This window comes from Gymnoscopelus braueri (genome assembly GCF_963280865.1).
Source record: "Gymnoscopelus braueri genome assembly, chromosome: 1".
NCBI classification, from domain to species: domain Eukaryota; kingdom Metazoa; phylum Chordata; class Actinopteri; order Myctophiformes; family Myctophidae; genus Gymnoscopelus; species Gymnoscopelus braueri.
The window spans coordinates 2,881,831-2,902,256 of NC_137603.1; the positions used below are offsets into that span (position 1 = coordinate 2,881,831).

At 40.8% G+C, this 20,426-nt stretch overlaps 1 protein-coding gene across 5 annotated transcripts in view; it reads right to left on the reverse strand.

The window, feature by feature from the left end:
* Positions 1–262: 262 nt before the first annotated feature.
* LOC308104238 (H-2 class II histocompatibility antigen, E-S beta chain-like) overlaps positions 263–20,426 on the reverse strand; it is a 110,122-nt gene continuing 89,958 nt past the window's right edge. For 2 of the 5 annotated variants that reach the window (XM_080454613.1, XM_080454615.1), the window contains 6 exons: positions 6,737–7,009; positions 5,092–5,308; positions 3,957–4,024; positions 3,351–3,464; positions 2,721–2,777; positions 263–1,768 (listed from right to left, as the gene is read on the reverse strand). In XM_080454613.1, coding sequence (XP_080310739.1) covers positions 2,740–2,777; positions 3,351–3,464; positions 3,957–4,024; positions 5,092–5,308; positions 6,737–7,009 — 710 coding nt within the window. In that variant the 3' untranslated portion in view covers positions 263–1,768; positions 2,721–2,739. Of the gene's footprint in view, positions 1,769–2,720; positions 2,778–3,350; positions 3,465–3,956; positions 4,025–5,091; positions 5,309–6,736; positions 7,010–8,012; positions 8,268–8,632; positions 8,717–8,779; positions 8,800–20,426 lie in introns of all 5 variants that reach the window. The other 3 variants (XM_080454617.1, XM_080454616.1, XM_080454614.1) reach the window with 3 other exon arrangements.

The window sequence follows — 20,426 nt, forward strand, 5'->3', positions numbered from 1 at the left end:
GGTATAGGAGGAAAAGTCCTTTGAGGTAATTAAATCCATATGTAACCACCCTGGCCAAAATAGGGGTTACTAAAAACATAAATACTACTGACTACGCCAGTTGGATTTAAACCAACAAGCCAATTAAGGCTCAACATTAAAAGGAGGTTCGTTTAACAGAGCTTTGAAAACTGGGTAGGAGGCTCAGCAATGACACCATGACGCTGCAAAAGTTTTACATTTTATTCACATTAAATTATTAAAAAAGATTATGCCACTGCAATACAACTGGTCAATAGAACACATCTCCCCAAGCATTGTCCAGAGCAGATAAGCCACAGCACACAAAAAGGGAGTAATTAACTCATAGGTTAGTCGTTTCACTGCACTGCAAAAGAGCACACACACATATTAGTTCACTATGCTCACAGAAGGCATCAAATAGGAGTTCAAATGGACCATCATTATATAAATACAGTGGGTTTAAAACATACAACTACATACCATGTACACAAAACAATCTGACTGCATTAAATAGCTTAATACATTGACACACATTTCAAAACAACCTGACATTACGCACACATAATAAAAACATCCTTACCACAGGGCGAGCAGAGTGGAGCGCACCTTAATGGCAGAATTCTGCCCCACAAGCTACACACTCCATTGTTAGCCCCATTTAAAAGTAGCAATAACTATAAATGAACTATTACATTTACCATGGGTCACACTCTGCCCGCCTGTGCAAAATCTGCAAACAAATCTGTTGTTGAATGACAACTTCCTGCTTTTAAAAGGCCAACCAGACCATGATTGGACAGCAGTCGGATTGGTTCACCAATCATGATCCATCCTCAGCTCTACACACACACACACACACCACAGGGGGAATACATCCACACGGCGTAGTGTCATCAGTGGGTCGTACCTAGGGGGGTGGAGTCGGCTCGGGGGAAAACACAGATTTCCCCCAGCTGGGATAGACCGAAGGATGTGGGGTTTTCAAACTCATATGCTGTAAAAGTATACCAATTTAAAAAGCAGGCGTCATGGCTTGCCAGATCACAGGCACAGAACCTTGTTGCCACTCGACAAGGAACGCTACATTAGCAAATTAAACAAGAGTCAGATTGGAATGTTGTCCTGACTGGACAGAGGATCCAACACAACACAATGGCCCGAGGTTATCTGCTTTAATCGCCTGGTAAGAGACACTATTACATTTTCTATAGATATGATCAATTAAACTTATCATAATATCAAAAAGCAAAAGCCATTCATTCATCAATGATGTTTATAACACGTTTTAGTGAATTCCAAGTACAGGAGACGCCATTACAGTTTGGAAACGCAGTTCAACATGCAGCGATTTACACACAAAACAAGCCAAACCCGGCTATCCTCGTTTAAAACCTACAGAAAACACAATTTTAAATCTGGCAATGAACACGGAGCTAAAGCAGTGTGTAAATCCTGCATGATATTAAATGGCGCACTTCGCCAAATGATAATGGCGCCAGTACGTGCCGTTCTGACGTTCCGTGCCGTCGAACTGGGCGAAACACCGGGAAAAGACAGAGTCTGCACACTAATTCTCGTTAGCCTTGGCTAGCTAATTAGCTTTTTTAATTGTGTAAAGGACACATTTGTGAAAAAGGTTGATGATGTCATCATTTTGCTGCCGTTATTAATATTTAAAAGCTGAATGGACACACATGTATTTACTCCTCTCTCCACCAGGGGGCAGTGATGACTCTCTGCTTCTCTGAAAACACACCCAGGTGTTCTGTGAAAAGACAATAAACCAATAAGAATCAGAATGTATTAACTGTGTGAACATGTTAACACTTCATGAACATGAATAACCTTCCCTAATAAAATAAAATTAATCATTCCAAAGGATTAGTTAATGTGTTATTTATAACTTGTTAAATGTGTGTTAATGGTTAATGCTTTAACGATTATTCATAAAACTATGCTATTAATAGTTAATAGATCATGAACAAGTTATTAGTAGGCCTAAACTACTTAAAAACCTAACCTCCCAGCACCTTCCCTGAGACTACAGTAACCATCAAAGTAGAAACAACTCAGTCCATTCAAACAACATTTGACCAATACTTTGTCATTAGTGTATCTTAGTAGGAAGGGCAGCTCAGTTGGTAGAACACTCTCCTTTGGACCACAAGGTTCTGTCTTTGATCCTGATAGTGATGGAATGATCAGTGTTTTCAATGAACTGAATCATTGGTACAGTTCACTGAAATGTTGTGTTCAATGAACTAAATAATTGGGTACAGTTCACTGAAATGTTGTGTTCAAAATGATTGGTTCAGAGTTTGGCTGCATTGTGTCGTCTCTTCACTTCCTAACTGAGTCACCTGAACGTCCTCTCAGGCTATGGGATCTAAACTCCTGCGTCATGTAAAACATGTTTATATTTGATTGATGATGAATGGTCCAAACTACACAGTTCACCAAGAGCACCCCCCCCCCCATCTGACCACATTGTCATCAGTGTTGTCTGATACAACCAATCATTTGATTATTACATTTGATTATTAGATTCATTATTATAAGAAATTCACGCGACCGGGATGGTTTACCAGGCTAGTTGTTTCACTTCTTACACAAGCATGTTGTTATGTGTATGTTTTCTAGTTGTATACACTTTTATACATTAAAACTGTATGAATGTATATGTAAAAAGGTTTAGTAAAAAGAAAGAGGAAGTGAACCTGGGTGTGTGGGAGGAGTCTAAAGATCGTCATTGGTTGTCGGCACCAGAATACGACCTGATAGAAGAAGAAGAGAGACAGTTAAAACAGACACACAAATACATCCTATGTACTGTATTGTGTGTATTTCTCCATAAAATGCATAAATGTACACACAACCGAATAACACAACAACACAACAACATTAGGGTTCAGTAATCAGGGTCACATGTCAGAACTAATGTGAACATTTGACTCTTATTTAAGACTAAATGTGACAACATAGCACACACTTTGACCTCTAACTAGGTCGTCTAAACTGGTTAAGGTTCTAAACCAACATGAACCAGTTTAGGTTGTGGCTTTACATATGTGTTTGTTTGTTTGTTTGTTTGTTTGTTTGCATTTATGTGAGGGTTCCACATGTCATGTGATCCTCTGTTGATCTGACCTCATTTCTTCCACTGGTAGTAGATTAATTAATGAAACATGTTAATTAAACATGCTAATCACCTAGTTTCTTCCTTCTGGTAGTAGATTAATTAATGAAACATGTTAATTAAACATGCTAATCACCTAGTTTCTTACACTGTTAGTAGATTAATTAATGAAACATGTTAATTAAACATGTTAATTAAACATGCTAATCACCTTGTTTCTTCCACTGGTAGTAGATGAATCCAGACAGGAACAAGACCAGACCCAGAACCAGACCTGATGCTCCCATGGCCACCTTGTTCTTCACTGACTCTGGCATGGAGTCATCTGACAATACAAATATTATATTATATTAATTATATTATATTATATTATATTATATTATATTATATTATATTATATTATATTATATTATATTATAAATTCTATAAATTATATAAATGTCTTTATACCTGCAGCCATTAGTGAACAAAGATGATGTACCTAATCTAGACAAGACTCTTAAGCTCTAAGTAGGTGAGGCTCCTGTCATGACCTTCTTATTAGAATGGTTACTTTCCGATGTTTTAATGTATTTGTATTGATTCTTATTTCTGGTGTCTGTATTATTATTGTGTCTTGTTTTTAATTGGATTGCTGTGTTTCCTTTCTGCAAAACAAATGTACCTTCAGGTACAAAAAGAGAAGAATCCTTGAACCCTTAAAACAGAGTGCAGTGTAACACATTACAGTAGAATACAGTAGATTACAGTTGAATATAGTAAAATGCAGTAGAATACAGTAGATTACAGTAGAATAGAGTAGATTACAGTAACTGACCCCAGTCCATCTTGATAGGCGCGGTCAGGCTGGGATGTTCCACCATGCATGTGATCTTCTCTCCTAATCTGTAACACACACACACCCACACACCCACACCCACACCCACACCCACACACACACACACACACACACAGTTTTTCTGCTGATGATCCTCTTCAAAAAGCACAGCATGTTTTCTATCTGATGAGGATGATCAGTACCTACGCACAGGTGCCCCCTCTGCACCACGGTGCAGGGGGGGGGGGGGGGGACTACGGTGCCGAGGGGGCACCCAAAATGAGCCATGCCGCTCATCATAATAACTAAACGATGAACTATTATATTTAAATGTAAGATTAAAAACGCAGCTACAATTAGGCACCATATCACTAGACCGTTATAGGCAATAAGATAAGCTTATACTGATATTTTCTCCACCTAAAATAATCATGACGTGCGTGTGTCCTCAAGTTGAATGTGTGTCCATGTGGATCTGCTCAGAGCTGAAGCGGCCCCTCCTCCCCGCCCGGTCTGGCAGTGAGTGAGCAGCTGTTAATTAGCACAAACATTAGGACAGATTGCGATCTACACGCTGAAACGCGCCGCGCTTCGACACATTGATCCGTTGATCTTTGTTATTATTTAGTTTTTTGGAGAAAAAAAAAAGGTTTGACTATTTTTGTGTAGGAGCGTGAATGCCCCGCTGGGCTCTCCTCCGCTCTAGTGTTTATTGTGTATTCCACTATTCCCTCCCCAAAAATAGGAAGGCAAGAGAACTTAACAACGAGATATGCACGTTATAGCGTATTCCTGTGTGTGTATTCATGTATAGAACACTTGCTCGCGGGTCTCTGTGTGCGTTCGTCATGCTTGCACGACGACGAGCTTGCTGCGTAGTTGTGTCTGGAGTAGACTGGTGATAAACACGGGACTCGGGAGGAATCGTGTGTGTGTGTGTGTGTGTGTGTGTGTGTGTGTGTGTGTGTGTGTGTGTGTGTGTGTGTGTGTGTGTGTGTGTGTGTGTGTCTTAATATTATAGCCACCAATTAATGGGCAATTTTCAGCAAGTGAGTAACACTTGTTTTATTTTTAAAGAATATATGTATAGGTGTCTGTGTGTATTTCTATGTATAGGTGTCTGTTAGGTGTGTACCTGGGTGTGTACTCCAGGTAGGAGTGGTACTGGTAGTACCAGTCTCCATCAGACAGCTCGTCAGTAGAGGAGAGACCAGAGGTCAAAGGTTCTCGACCTATCCACCAGGTCACCAGGATCACTTTAGGATAGAAGTCGTAGCTGCTGCACCTCAGCATGTGAGTGTGTTCACCACGACGAGGGGGAGTCTCTGACTTCAGACTCACTTTGGGCTCCACTGGATAAATAAGATTATTATTATTATTATTATTATATAACCGTCATAGGAAGTAGGAACATGTTATTATCATTAATAATTGTATACCATCCAAATGATCCAGAAAGCTGCAACACACTTGTTCTTCAACCAGCCAAAATGTTCACATTTCTCGGCTCTCCCCCGTTCTCCTCTCCCTCCATTGACCCTCCAGTTGCTGCCCTCACAGAGTACAAAACACTGATGTTGGCCTACAAACCAACCAAAGGTATAACACCTCCATATACCTGATCCAACCCTATACAACCTCTCACCCTCCACACGTCCTAGACTCTTCTCCTTTCCCTAAAACACCCTGGACAACGCTCCTCATGTCCTAGACTCTTCTCCCTTCTCTAAAACACCCTGGACAACGCTCCACACGTCCTAGACTCTTCTCCCTTCTCTAAAACACCCTGGACAACGCTCCACACGTCCTAGACTCTTCTCCCTTCTTGACCTAGCCTTGACAACCTTGCAGTCTTATTCAAAGGTTAAAATGTAATTTAGATCATTTAGATAGAATATTATGTAGACAGATGCCAGGTTCAACCTGGCATCCTATCATTTGGATAGTTTCAATGTACATATTATTTATTTGTTTGATATTATACTGTTTAGACTGATGATAGGTTATTGGTTTACATATGATCCTAGATTACTATTTCTATGCATTTGATGTATTACCTCATGTTTACCTTGCTTACTGTAAATCACTCTGGATTAAGAGCGTCTGATAAATGCCTACATTGTAAATTGTAACTGTAAATGTCAGTGTTTGGCCACCAGATGGCACCAGAGTACTGTAGATTCTACAAAACGTAAAATGCATTTATTTATCGAAATAATTCACAGTTACACAGTGCTTTACATAAACAACAATAAACCAAGCAATATCATTGTATGAAAATGATATTGCTTAATAAACAAACAAAACAATACACATAATCCTGTAAAGTATTGTGATTAAAAACATACAAAACAAACTAGTTAAGACAACAATTAAAATATAAAATCAGGTGGTGAAATGAAGTGTAAAGAGGTGTGTTTTAGCCTGCATGGTTCTTTTTAACGATAATTTAAAAACATTAATCCTGGTGTCTTTGTTTTAGGCAGGTCATTATAAGTAGGTGAAAACGCTCATAGCCTAGATCTATGTTTCATTTATACTACTGTACGATGGTGACACCACATGTTGTGAGCTTGTAGATCTGCTATTTCCACTGCGTGACAGCCTGTTACAGTATAAATCAAGAGGATCTGAAATGTTTCTCAGCAGATAAAGAAATATGTAATAATTATTATATGATCAATATTAACACCATTAATCAACTCTGAATAGAATCATGTGATTTCATGTTATAGTTTATGAGGTGATGAGTGTTGAGTGCTGCTCTGAGATCAGCTCACCTCTCTTGTTCAGAACAGAGGAGTAGTAGATCTCAATGTTGTGTTTGCAGCGTGCCTCTCGGTTTGCTCTCATCCCAGCCAGTGCTCCAGGATCTTTATTGGCGCGCTCTGCCTGCTTCACACCATACTCAGTGTATCCAACATACTGATCTACTCTACTGTCCCACCTGAGGAACTCATCACCATCGAAATTATTTGAGTATATGTACTGTATGTCCTTCAGCTCACTGGAGTTGAACACACAGAGGTGAGTCTCATAGTACACATATCCATCTGGAAGTAGTCAACAATGAAAAATGTCATTAATGTTCAGTTTTATTCTATATCTGTATAATATCAACACTAGGCTAACTGCCCCCCATCAGCCAAATATGTCTCTACATAAAGTCTACAAGGATGTGAAATCTGGCATTAAAATGTTTTAGGTTTTGTTTCTCTTTGTGTCCAGTTGTCTAGTGAGGCTGAGTCTGTCTGTCTGTCTGTCTGTCTGTCTGTCTGTCTGTCTGTCTGTCTGTCTGTCTGTCTGTCTGTCCAGCTGCTGGACTCTAATGTTGACCGGGCATAAACTGTACCCCCCCCCCCCCCCCCGGACCACATGCGTGCGCGACTCATGCGCGAATGTTTTGTATTAATTAATTAATTAATTAATTAACCGACCATAAAACAACATTAACAACACACTCTATCATCCTTCAGTGGTGGAAGAAGTACTCAAATGTTTTACTTAAGCTAAAGTGTCTGTCTGTCTGTCTGTCTGTCTGTCTGTCTGTCTGTCTGTCTGTCTGTCAGTCAGACCCCATCATGTATTTCCAGAATAACAGAGAAAACACTTGCAAAAAGGTTGTTATTTTGAGAGCGAAATGCCTCACAATATGAATACATTCTGATATGTTTTATTTTGATGGTAAAGGTCGTTACACACCGGCGATTATGCGAATATACGCAGATTAAAAGACGCTTTTTCGCTTCGCTTTTTCACTCCATGGAAGCTTGCATTGACTTTATAAGGTTTAAAAAAACTTATAATTCGCATGAAAAAATCGCCCCCGGTGTGTAAGGAGCATATTCTGTTGTATAATCGTATTATCTTGGATTTTGACATAATTCATGTCAGCCTATATGGAAAATCCCAATAAATAAGTAAAGGTGTGTGTGTGTGTGTGTGTGTGTGTGTGTGTGTGTGTGTGTGTGTGTGTGTGTGTGTGTGTGTGTGTGTGTGTGTGTGTGTGTTCAACCGTTTTAGTTAATAACTATTGTGTTAATAGTATTCATGTACCTTTCACTGGTGGTTTCTTCAAGGCAGTGCGAACGGTGTTCAGCTGGGCTTTGCAGAACTCCTGATCATTCAAAGCTTGTTCATAAGCTCCTGGGTAGTTCATATGATCTACAAACGGAGGCTGAGGCTCCACCGCCTTCCCTTTGTTGAAGTCTGCGTACACCAACACTTCACCATCCAGTCCCATCATCCACTCTTTATATGAGTCTTTAACTGTGTCTGAACAGCTAAGGACTTGAATGTCCTCATGGAACACTGGAAATAAAACAAAGATGACGTTAAACAACAAAATTCTTCACAGTGACAATAACACATAATCATCATGTTAAACAATCATGTTTGGTTCTTATATGAAGTGAACGGTTGGATATTAAAAGTAGCTTCCTGTCAAACGTTTTATTCACACTGATTCAATATTGTATATACAGGTAGTAAAAGGAGTGTTTGTGTGTGTGTGTGTGTGTGTGTGTGTGTGTGTGTGTGTGTGTGTGTGCGTGCGTGCGTGCGTGCGTGTGTGTGCGTGCGCATGTCATTTGTTTGTATTGTGCATTGTTCATATTTTGTTTTATATAATAAAATAATAAAATAATTTTATATAAACATAAATATAATGTACTTACTTCCTGGGATCGCTTTGACATGAAGTACAGAGGAGAGGATGAGGAGGGTGGCTGTTATCTTCATCATCACTGATCAAAACTGAACTGAATTCAATAGATGAGAATAAACGGATGAGAATAAACAGATCAAAATAAACAGATGTTTACTGAAAGAGAAGTTCTGGAGTCTGAAAGAGAATGAAGGAGGACTCGTTCTTTAGTTCAGAAGAATCAGCCAATCAGATTAAAGATAAGATGTTACATCATCTGTATCCAGAAAGACGACAGTCTGGATTATTGCACATAATCATGTATGGTATATAGCTGCTGCTTATGCACCTTATGTCTCCTCATGTACATACGGTACCTTATGCACCTTATGTCTAACTTCATGTACATACTGTACCTTATGCACCTTATGTCTAACCTCATGTACATACTGTACCTTATGTCTCCTCATGTACATACAGTACCTTATAAACCTTATGTCTAACTTCATGTACATACTGTACCTTATGCACCTTATGTCTCCTCATGTACATACTGTACCTTATGTCTCCTCATGTACATACTGTACCTTATGTCTAACCTCATGTACATACTGTACCTTATGCACCTTATGTCTCCTCATGTACATACTGTACCTTATGCACCTTATGTCTTTCTCTTTCTGAAAATAACTAAAACGATGGAGCTGCACAAAAATTAATTCCACCCACTTCTTCACACCTTTAACCTGTGATGTGACAATAAAGATGATTCTGATTCTGTTGAAGAGAAACACAAGAAAGAAAGAAAGTAAAATGTTATAATTAATTAAAAGCTTTCAGATGAGACATGATGGGAGGCTAAAGGTTAAAGTTAATCACTTCAGATTGAAGTGATTACAGATTATTTAAAATATGAATAAAATAAATAATGTCTCCCATGTAGTTGCTGTTGGAGGGCAACGGGTGGGGGGTTCCAATCCACACCAAACTTTACACAAACACTGTTCAGGTCTGGTAAGAGAATAGTCTCACCAAATAAACTGAATGTCACACATATGGTTCTACAGCAGTGTTACACAGTGTTTAACACTTCATATGGACAGAACTCAGAGACCATTGGATTGGAAGGCTGTGCAGTAAAAGTCTATTTAGTCTATTAATTTACTTTTACTAATTTATAAGCTAAGGTATTCTCACACAAAGGAGTCACATTTGACCTTCTAACTCAACCACATCTTCTTGGTCAAAGGTCAAAGGTGACATCTTGGAGCATCAGAGTGGTTAAAGGTAGCCTGGGATCAAATACCATTTTCAGGTTTCTGGTCGGGTCTGGAGTGGAAATAACTTTACGTCATCAGGCGGCCGGAACCCACGACCGGAACCTCCAGCGCCGTGCGCCTCCAAAATGATTCCCCTAGTTTAAAACTTGTTTAGTTTGGTATAATCGTTTAGTTTATTTTGGTATAATAATGGTTTGGTTTTGGTGTGGGCACGGTGGCACAGTCGGTAGTGCTGTCGCCTCACAGCTAGAAGGTCCTGGGTTCGATTCCCGCAGGGGACGCTGTGGGCGCTGGGGGTGTGTTCTCTCCTCCGTGTCATCAGTGCCCATACCCTAGGTGGGGTTGGTGAAAGGGCCTTTCTGTGTGGAGTTTGCATGTTCTCCCCTTGTCTCCTAGGGTAGGTACCCTCACAAAAACATGCAGTAATCCTGGTCACTATACTGCCTCCCCCTGGCCAGCCGGGGTGCCTAATGGAGGGGAAGGGAACTGGTTGGAATAACGTGTTCCTTCCACGCGCTACGTCCTACCAGGGAAACTCTCCCCTGTCAGGTGACAAGAAGGTCAGTTGGCTCTCATGCATTGAAGGAGGCATGAGCTCGGCCCTGGCCTCCCTAGGTTGGCAGAGGGAAGGTAGTGCCCAGGATTACATAGACAATTGGCACTGGGTGTAAAAAATAGGGTTACAAAATCGTGGGATAAAAATTTAGAGATAAAAAAATAATAATAATGGTTTGGTATGTTCATCTTTTATTCTAACTCGTAGCGTGACTAGCGAGACTAAACAAACTGATTCACATTATGTGGGGAACAAAAACAATGTGACACCAACCGGAACCAACCACCGGAACACGATTCCCCCCCCCCCCTTTTTTCTAAACCGGATCACAGGGCTCAGTTTTAGAATGAATACCAGGCTTTCCTCCAACCTGCTCATCAGAAGCAGTTAGGGGTTCAGTGCCTTGCTCAAGGACACTTCAACATGAAGCCAGGAGGAGTCAGGAATCAAACCGGGAACCTCTGTTAACTGAACTCACAGACGCTCCTCTAATCCAAGCCTCATTACATCTCACTGATGAAACCATCACGTCACGTGATCATATAGTGTCACATGAGAGGTGTGTGTGTGTGTGTGTGTGTGTGTGTGTGTGTGTGTGTGTGTGTGTGTGTGTGTGTGTGTGTGTGTGTGTGTGTTCAGCGTTGCTGGTAAAATGCTGTTCATGTTCATTAAACATCAATCCAAGCCTCATTACATCTCACTGCTGAAACCATCTAATGTCTTTAAAAACACACTGGTCATGTGATCAAAGTGTCACATGAGAGGTGTGTGTGTGTGTGTGTGTGTGTGTGTGTGTGTGTGTGTGTGTCCGTGCGTGCGTGCGTGCGTGCGTGCTTGCTTGCGTGCGTGCGTACCTACGTACGTGCGTGCGTGCGGTTGAACCAAAGATTGTTAATTTAGCAAGATACACATTCTCCATTGGAGCCACTAGAGGCGAAGTAGTACACAAATCCTACATATGGTCTCCTAAGTAGGTGTTGTTGTCTTCTCCCCCGACCATACCCACCACCCTCCCCCTCCCCTCTCCCTGGCTGACAATGTCATATGGATGTGTATTTGTGTATTTTCTTCATTAAAGAAAATAAATGCTTTACATGTTTGAAAGTAAACTGTTATTGGCAAAGATGCTTTTAAGAAACCTATGAAATTCCCACTACAAACACACTATTCAGTCTTATGCTAGATGTGCTCCTGTTTCTGCTCAATGTTATTATTATAACATTTATATATTATATATATATAACTGAATATACTCTAATATAATATAATATATCTAATATACATAATATAATATTAGAGTTATATATTATTGTTATATATATATATATATATATATATATATATATATATATATATATATATATATATATATATATATATATATATATATATATATATATATATATATATATATATCTCTCTGCTGTTCGGCCGGAACCAGCTAAATCCAAAATGGTAATTGTTCAGGAAATGAAAAACAAAATATCAATTTTTCAGAAAATGAAGAAAACCTTATATTTTTAAAACAAAGCAATACTGCCTCATCAAACTTGGTATTGTGACTTTATATATTATCAGATACTTGCATGTGTCATTATATTATCACCACTTTACCCAAATCCAGTGCAAGTGGAGTTAGGAGGTTTTGTCCATCATTGATAAGAACAGCTGGCAATGGATCTCAAAGCTCACAACACATCACAACGCATTGTGAGCTTGGAGATCAGCTATTTATGGTGAGCGCCATCCTCATATACTATAGATCAAGCTGAATTCTGTACTTAAACAACTTTTATTTTAACATGCATTGTAAACAACCATGGATCTAACTGTTACCACTGTTGTTCTTCTACAGTTGAGTGCAACAAACAATTCTGCCTCAATACTCAATCATGTATTTAACAAAAGCGATCATGGCACACCAACAATAAAAAAATGGCATATAAATACAAAATACATTCATGAAAAATAGAATCTTTAGCCTATCAAATCTGTAGCCTACTGCACTAACAATAACAACCACAGTTGAATTTACCTATCATATACCTATCAATATTTTATTATCACAATGTTGTGTGTTGTGTGTTGCGTGTGTGTGGTGGGTGTTTCTTAGTGCTTTAGATTGTCATAAAAGCTGTGAAAGTCTTTTGGCATGATCTCCTTGAGCTCTTGGAGATGTTTGAAACAAACTCCTGGACACACTCATTCTCTGTCCATTAACATTTAAAAAGAAAACACGAGCAGATGACCTTTGTGAAGACACCCTTCTCCTCTTTACTGGGGTGACATCTATCAAACCTTGCACATACATTCTCTTCTCTTCCCAGTTTATGTTCTCCCAAAAGCATTGAAAAATCTTCTCCCTGTCTGCCTCATACAGAGCAGAGCTTCTCGAGAGCCTGAGAGGAGGGGGGAGTTGTTTGTTTTTGACGGACAGTTTGAGGGTCCAATGGAGTTAGGAGTTTTCGTCAGAGGCGCTTTTTAATACTTTTCATATGTTATTATTAAAAAAAAAATTACACAGATGTAGAGGGGGTTCAATAGCGTTGATTTATGAAAAAAAAAAAAAAAACTGAAAAAGGAGTTAGCTGGTGCCGGCTGGACACTGACGATATATAATATTATATATACATTATAAATAAAAGGCCCAAGGGCCTTTTTTTTTAATAAGGTATATATTTTACCACTATAGACCATAGTATGTTTAGCATGGATGTTATGTTTAGCAAAATGTCATGATTCCCAAATCATACCCCATCAACCAAGACAGTAAATAATGGAAAATTATATTATTGAGCATTGGAACACACATTTTATTTAATTTTGAATATGTCCATAATGATTTTCACGTACTATATTCACATATATATAATCTCAGTTAATCAGTTTTTAGAACATCTTATAGGGACAGAGCATAGAGTTAAAACATAAGGGACATAGCCCTCTATGTCTCGTCCGTCAGACTGCAGATGGACTCTTCAGATATCTTCCGAAATCTCGCTTGAGTGTGTTGCTGGGATAGAGAAAAGTCGATAACAAAGTTGATTTTCCCCTCATTTGTGTCTCTAAAAAAAGCAATTTTAGTATGAAAATCTTGTACATATTGTGTGTCTTGTGACGATTGGGTCCAATATTTAGTTCAGTGACCATGGAGCTAAAGAATGGTTCAGAAGCTGTGTTCACGTTCACTCTTCCATTGGAATCAATAGACTCCAACTTGCTTCCTGTTTCCTAAACGGGAAGTAAACCGGAGAATGCGACTCTTGCTATTTCCCTCTTGGGTTGGACCCAAGAGGAAGATAGCAAGAGTCGCTATTAATTTCACTTCCTGATTCACTCAGAGAGAGAGAGCGAGAGAGCGAGAGAGAGAGAGAGAGAGAGAGAGAGAGAGAGAGAGAGAGAGAGAGAGAGAGAGATTGTTGTCACATGATCTAGAAGCTTCTATCAATTAAAGGGCAAGACCACTTTGGTAGAGGTTTGGGTTGTGTATTTACCTTGCCATGATGTAACTCCAAAGGTGGACAAGAAATCAAAAATAATTGCTCCATTGATTAGAAAGTGATCATTCAAAACATCTCTCAAAGTCACTCTTTTAGCACGTACACTAACACAAACAAAGCTGATTCAGACAATAACATCATCAAACCCAGTACTGTTTGTTTTTTAAATACAAATGTCAACTTCCTGTTGATTTTACTATTTTTATTAGGAAGAAACCCGGACTGGGTCTGCAGATCCGGATATTCAAATAGTAAAATGCATTCAAATTTAAATGTTTAGCTTTCCGGGCATCTCTGCTTCATTTGGATAGGTCAGTGTAGAGACAGTCAAGGTGGGGGAGAAAGTAGGGGAGTGACAAAGAGCAATGGTCGAGCTGGTCTGGGAATCGAACCAGGGAATCGTTGCCGTGGCATTAGAGCCTAATAAAGAAAAACATCACATGGATGCAACTGGGACGTATCATCAGTGCTGTAGCCTGGGGTCATCGGGTGTTTCGGGTCTCGCAACATACAACATACACCCTCGCCCAGGTGACCCAGCCAGGGTTGATCAAGCCCCGACTTACGTCCCAGTAGCTACCCACGGTCAGTCCTATAGGGCAAGACAGGGCCACTCAGTCCGCTTCTCCGGAAGTACTCTGCCGGGACTCGGGGAGGCTCTGGCACGTGGAGGGACTAGGCTCTGTGGGTTGTCTCCTGGCCGGGCTCCTCCTTCGTCTCACCAGGTCCAGGACCTGAGCGCAGCCTAACTTGCTAATAAATGGTGATTTCAAATTGTACAATAAAAGGTATTTCCATGCACCTCATATAGTGGATTCAGCATTCAGCATCATTCCATAAGATTAATTGCATAAGATGTTACAGTCCAATTGGACCTTATAGTTAATTACTCACAAAAGGTGTGTATACTACATCGTCTCTGTCGGGTAGAAACCTCATATGTCCAGAACTGTTACTCTTCAGGATTCAAATTCAAAAATATCAAAATTAGCAGATCTACAAGGTCAAAACGTGTCGCTTCGCGCCACGTTTCGAGCTTGTAGATCTGCTACTTTTGATGCTTTTGTGTGACGCTGCATGATCAAGTAGGGCATTCATTTAGGAAAAAACTCACAAAGTTAAAAAATGGAGATAAGAGGTTTACTGCCCGACTACACATGTTAACCACAAATAGCTGATATACAAGCTCACGTGTGTTTTGTGTTTTCACTATTTTTTTATTTGTGACATTTTTCCCCCATGCTCAAAATAGGGACAGCAGGTAGAAAGTGGTTAATATAATGTATAGAGCAGTAACACACTGGAATAATAATAATAATAATAATAATAATAAATATAACTGCAAGCAGCGATAATACGGGGCCAGCGATTGCAGAGAGAAAAAAAAAGAAGCAATGATAAGTAATATGCACAATAAGCGATAGAAACATAGAAGACTGAACTTGAGAGAGAGAAGACCATGCAATTAACATGAGCATTTTAAACCCTCACTAACCCTAACCTCAGTAAAACAACGCCTAAGCCTATCCTCAAGAAACACCATGTGTAAACCTAATAATGCCAAATCATGATCACCTCAATACATTGTCTGGGACAGGGATCGAACCTGCAACCTACGGACTCAAAGGCAGCCTATCTTCTCATTGAGCTAGATATATGGCCTCCATGATAGTGTCTGTTGATATCTATAAGTATTTCCGTCCATTATGAACCAAGCCTCTGTGTCCCGAACTACTCTAGATCACTGGTTCACAAACCATTTACCAATTACTAATAAAGAAATGTTTTGTCTACTCGGAACGAAAACTAGTGAAAGTAGCCGATCTACAACGTCACAAAACGTTGCTATCTGAAAAGTTGTGAAATTGTAGATCGGCTATTTTCAGAATTAAGTATGTCACATTGAAAAAACATACCCTCAAATAAGCATTTCAGGTTATCTTTAACAATTGCATATGCATTAATTGACACAATCATGTTGTGTGCAATGCAACTTAAATGAAGTCTGCATCAAGTGAGGCATGAACCGGTAACCTTGCGGTTTTCAGGCATATTCTGTAGAGAGAAGCCATCGGACCAACAGACCTGAACTAGTGAAAAAGGAGGTAACAGAGATGATACAGTTTCACGCAAATAGCTGAAAAATCCTGGGTTTAAGTGTTTTTCAAACTGCTCAAAATTGCGGACAATCTAAGGGCGGAGCTTACTGATCAAAGCGATAGATGTGTTCCTCATGAGTCAAGGCACAAGTGTAAGCAAGTTTCACGACTTTCGGCCAAACGAGGCATGACTTTTTTTTTAACGCATGTTAAAAAAATTGCTATAGCGCCCCCCTTTGGCCAATTGGAGTGAGATTGGTTTCAGTGATATTTGGAATGTAGTTAAAAATCTCCTCCTGGGATTTTTGAGTAATCTGCACGAAACCTTTTACACATGAACTTAGGACCTTTGCCGACAAAACGTTAGCGGCGGATATTCCATAAGTGAAAAAATGCAGAAGTTATTCATGAGCCAATTAATGTTTTTCATATAATTCAAAATGGTGGGAGCTCAGAGGTCAAAAGTCAGACCATGAAAGTTGTCGGGCATGAAGAGACGCATGTGTGTATCGAAGTTTCATGGCTGTAGGTCAAACAGGGCATGAGTTTTACCTGTTCAAAGTTGGCATTTTCAATTGAGTGCTATAGCGCCACCTTTTGACGAAAGATTGTGAGAATTATTTCCTGATAGTTTTTCATGACCCTCTACCGTATGGCAGAGTTTCGTAAAAAGCGTATGCACGGTTCAGCCAGAACTGCGAAAAGTGGCAGAAGAAGAAAAATAAAGCAAATCTTAAAACGGAGCCCAGCTCAGTGCCTGAGCTCTGGCCCCGTAAATAATGCCAATATCAAAACGGAGCCATGCTGGCAGCCTGGCCCCGTAATGAATGTCACCCTAATTCCCAGGCTGTCACTGTAAGACCAAAGGAAACCTCACAGACCATCAGGTTTAAAGACACATCACAAACTGTCAGGCCTTAACAAATCGCAGTGTTAGAGACGGAACTCAGACCACTATACACTCAAGCACCAACACAAGTGGTTCATGATGCTCAACAGACAGGACGAGCATCCTCCTTGAATATGACATGCAATAATGACACCCAAAATGATATTGTGAATATCATGCAACGCCAAACTGACATCACTACAATGTTAGTACAGCAAAATTTTGCATCCTCCATACCAGTGAGAAATATACCCACATTTGATGGTGATCAAAAACGTCGCTGCCTTGTCTGGACAATGGACTCATTACAAACGCCTGATCTGTGTAAGATCTACTTTACCTGGTGCCTCAGTGGCCTTTTGGAGTTATTATTGTTGTTGACAAATAGCCAATACATTAATGATGACTGATTTTCTATATGCTGTATGATTTGATTATTGACTGATTGATTGATTGAACTACTGAAGACGAAGGAGCAGAAGAAGCGCTGCAGGAAGACGCGGCGAAAAATGCGGAAGCATATGCAGATTTAATCCAGTTCCTGGATGATAAAAGTTTATCGCTGGTGATGCGAGAGGCATCCGACGACGGGCGGGCAGCACCACAGATTTTAAGAGGCTATTATGCAGGTACAGGAAAGCCACGAATAATCTGCCTGTATACTGAACTGACCTCGCTTCAGAAAGCAAGTAGCGAGAGTGTAACCGAGTATGTGATTCGTGCAGAGACCGCCATCACTGCGTTAAGAAACGCAGGAGAGACTTTAAGTGACGGGTTATAGTTGCTATGGTCTTAAAGGGGCTCCCTGAGTCTTTTAAACCGTTTGCTATCCATGTCACGCAAGCAGATAAGCCGATACTGTTTGCAGAATTTAAGACGAAACTAAGGAGCTACGAGGATACGGAGAAGATGCGTGCTCCAGTGGCAGAGGACAACGTGATGACGGTGTGAGCACAGCAACGAGCAGCGAGACCCACCAGAGCAGCAGCAGGTCCAGGTGAACGTGGAGCTGAACGGGCAGCAGCGGACGTGGTGTGCTTCAGGTGCGGCCTGAGAGGACACATGGCCCGCGCTTGCCAGCGCTAACTGTGGTGTAACAACTGCAGAAGCACCACACACCGGGACACGACCTGCAGAAGGAGACAGCGCCGAGATGACGCACGGAAGGTTTCCGAGGAGGCGACAGATGACCAGGAGGACGAGTATGCGTTCCGGGTTAGCGACCGGGCATCAAGACTTCCAGCCAAGCCTGGGCGTCGATGCGAGGGGCCTGATGGTCGACTGCGGGGGAACCTCGCATATTATTACAGACCTTGACAAGTTCAAGAAGTTCGATGACGAGTTCCAGGCCGAGTCCCACTGTGTGGAGCTGGCCGACGGCACAAGGTGCAAGGGCGAAGCAGAGCGCCGAGGGGACGCAGAGGTCTGCCTGATGGACAGCCGTGGGCGCCACCTCAAAACAACGCTGAAACGGGCGTTGTATATCCCCTCCTATCCACAAGACATTTTTCAGTGAAAGCAGCTACTGCCAGCGGAGCGACCGTGATCTTCAAGAAAGGGAAGGACGTTCTGATACACAGAGACGGTACGAAATTCCACATTCACGTGCACGATAGACTGTATTATTTGCACACAGTAAAAGATGATGTGAAATGTGATGACCAAGCTAAGGGCTGTTTTCATTTGCAAACATGGCATGAAATATTAGGGCATTGTAATTATGATGACGTTCAGAGGTTGCAATCTGTTGTGGATGGCATGACAATTAAAGGTACAACAAACAAACCTCCACATAGTGAAGTGTGCACTCAGGGCAACAGGGACCCTGATGTGAGAGCTACTACACCATTAGAGCTTGTACACACAGATTTGGCAGGACCTATACAACCAGAGTCCAGAGAAGGGTACAAGTATGCACTGTCATTTAATGAGGATTTTTCCAGTGCAGTATTTGTCTATTTTCTTAAAAATAAGAGTGACACAGTGCAAGCCACTGAAAGATTTCTTGCAGACACAGCCCCATATGGTAACATTAAACGTCTCAGATCTGATAATGGCACCGAATACACTGCAAAGAGGTTCAAAACTTTACTGGTTAAGAATGGCATTAGACATAAGAACAGGTGTTTTAACAAGCGCACAAAGCAGACACCAGTACAGGTGCTGACAGGGAGACGACCCAACCTGTCCAGAATGCAAAGGTTCGGATCAGAGTGTTTTGCGTATAAACAAGACAAGCGAAAACTTGATCCAAGGTGTGAGAATTTTGTTTTTTATCGCGTATGACAAAACCAGTCCAGCATACATTGTCTATTTTCCTGACAGCAGGAAAGTGCAGAAAAAATGTATTAGCCATTAGTTTGTTTCTAAAACTGGAGTGTGGTATCTGAAAACCACAGACTTAAAGGTTCTATTGCACTTTTGTAGTTGCCAACAACGCCATATTGTAGATAGTTTGTTGTTCCAGTGGTGAGAATGAATGGTTGAAGAATGGATTGAGTCATCACTCCAGTCAGTGAGGTTTCTTTCTTCCAGTTTATTCAGAGTACAAACAGCAGCCAACCATCTCCACAGCCTAACGGCCTGGAGTGGCACACACACTACAAGCTTACATGTCATAGTCTTTATAGCATTGAATAGGTGGGTGGGGGTCAGCCTCCAAAAGGTGAGACCCCACCCAGACAAACAATAGATCCCACTTTGAGTCCCTGATTCGATTTGCACCTGTATGAGGCAGGAAGGGGGGATGGGAGACACATGCATAGAACCTCTGTCTCCCAGGTAAACAACAAAAGGCAATGCTAAGTACCCCACACCCAGCTCAGACCAACAGTCACCTCTCTGCTTGAATCCACTCTTCTGTCTGTACAGGCCAAAGTAGACTTGTGAAGTTAAATAATGCTAACAAATGTGTATGTTATGTTATGAAATATACTACAGGAGCAACAGACTCAGACTAACATTGCACCTGATGATGATGATGATGGTGATCTGAAGGTGGAGTACAGGGCCAATACTAGGCAGAATGTAACTCCAGAAAGTGACCAGGTTCCAGTCAATGAGGCTGAAGAGAGTAGCCAACCACAGGCAGTTGAAGCTAAGCTTGAGCCAAAAAGATACCCTTCTAGACTCTAGAGAACTACTGTCTACAGTGAGCAGGAAGCCAAGTTACCTACGTGACTATGTTTCTCAGGACGCATCTGATGAGGAAACTGATTAGGTCCAAAGTAACATAGATTATTGCTACTGAGTGACATACCTGTAACTTTCACAGGAGCCTTAAAGGTTTCATGACGTTCAGTTTTACCACACATTAAAAGTCTTTGTCATGGTCCTTCAAACGTGTATAAAAAGTTTTAACAAAAAAATCCACTCCAGTGATCCATGGCAGGTGTTTTTCTCACACATTTCTAAAGCCTTTTCAGCTGCAATGAAAAAATAAATCTTTGCCTGCGGGTGTCGCTGTTGAGGGATTTTGCCTGTCAGTCATCGCCTCTGCTC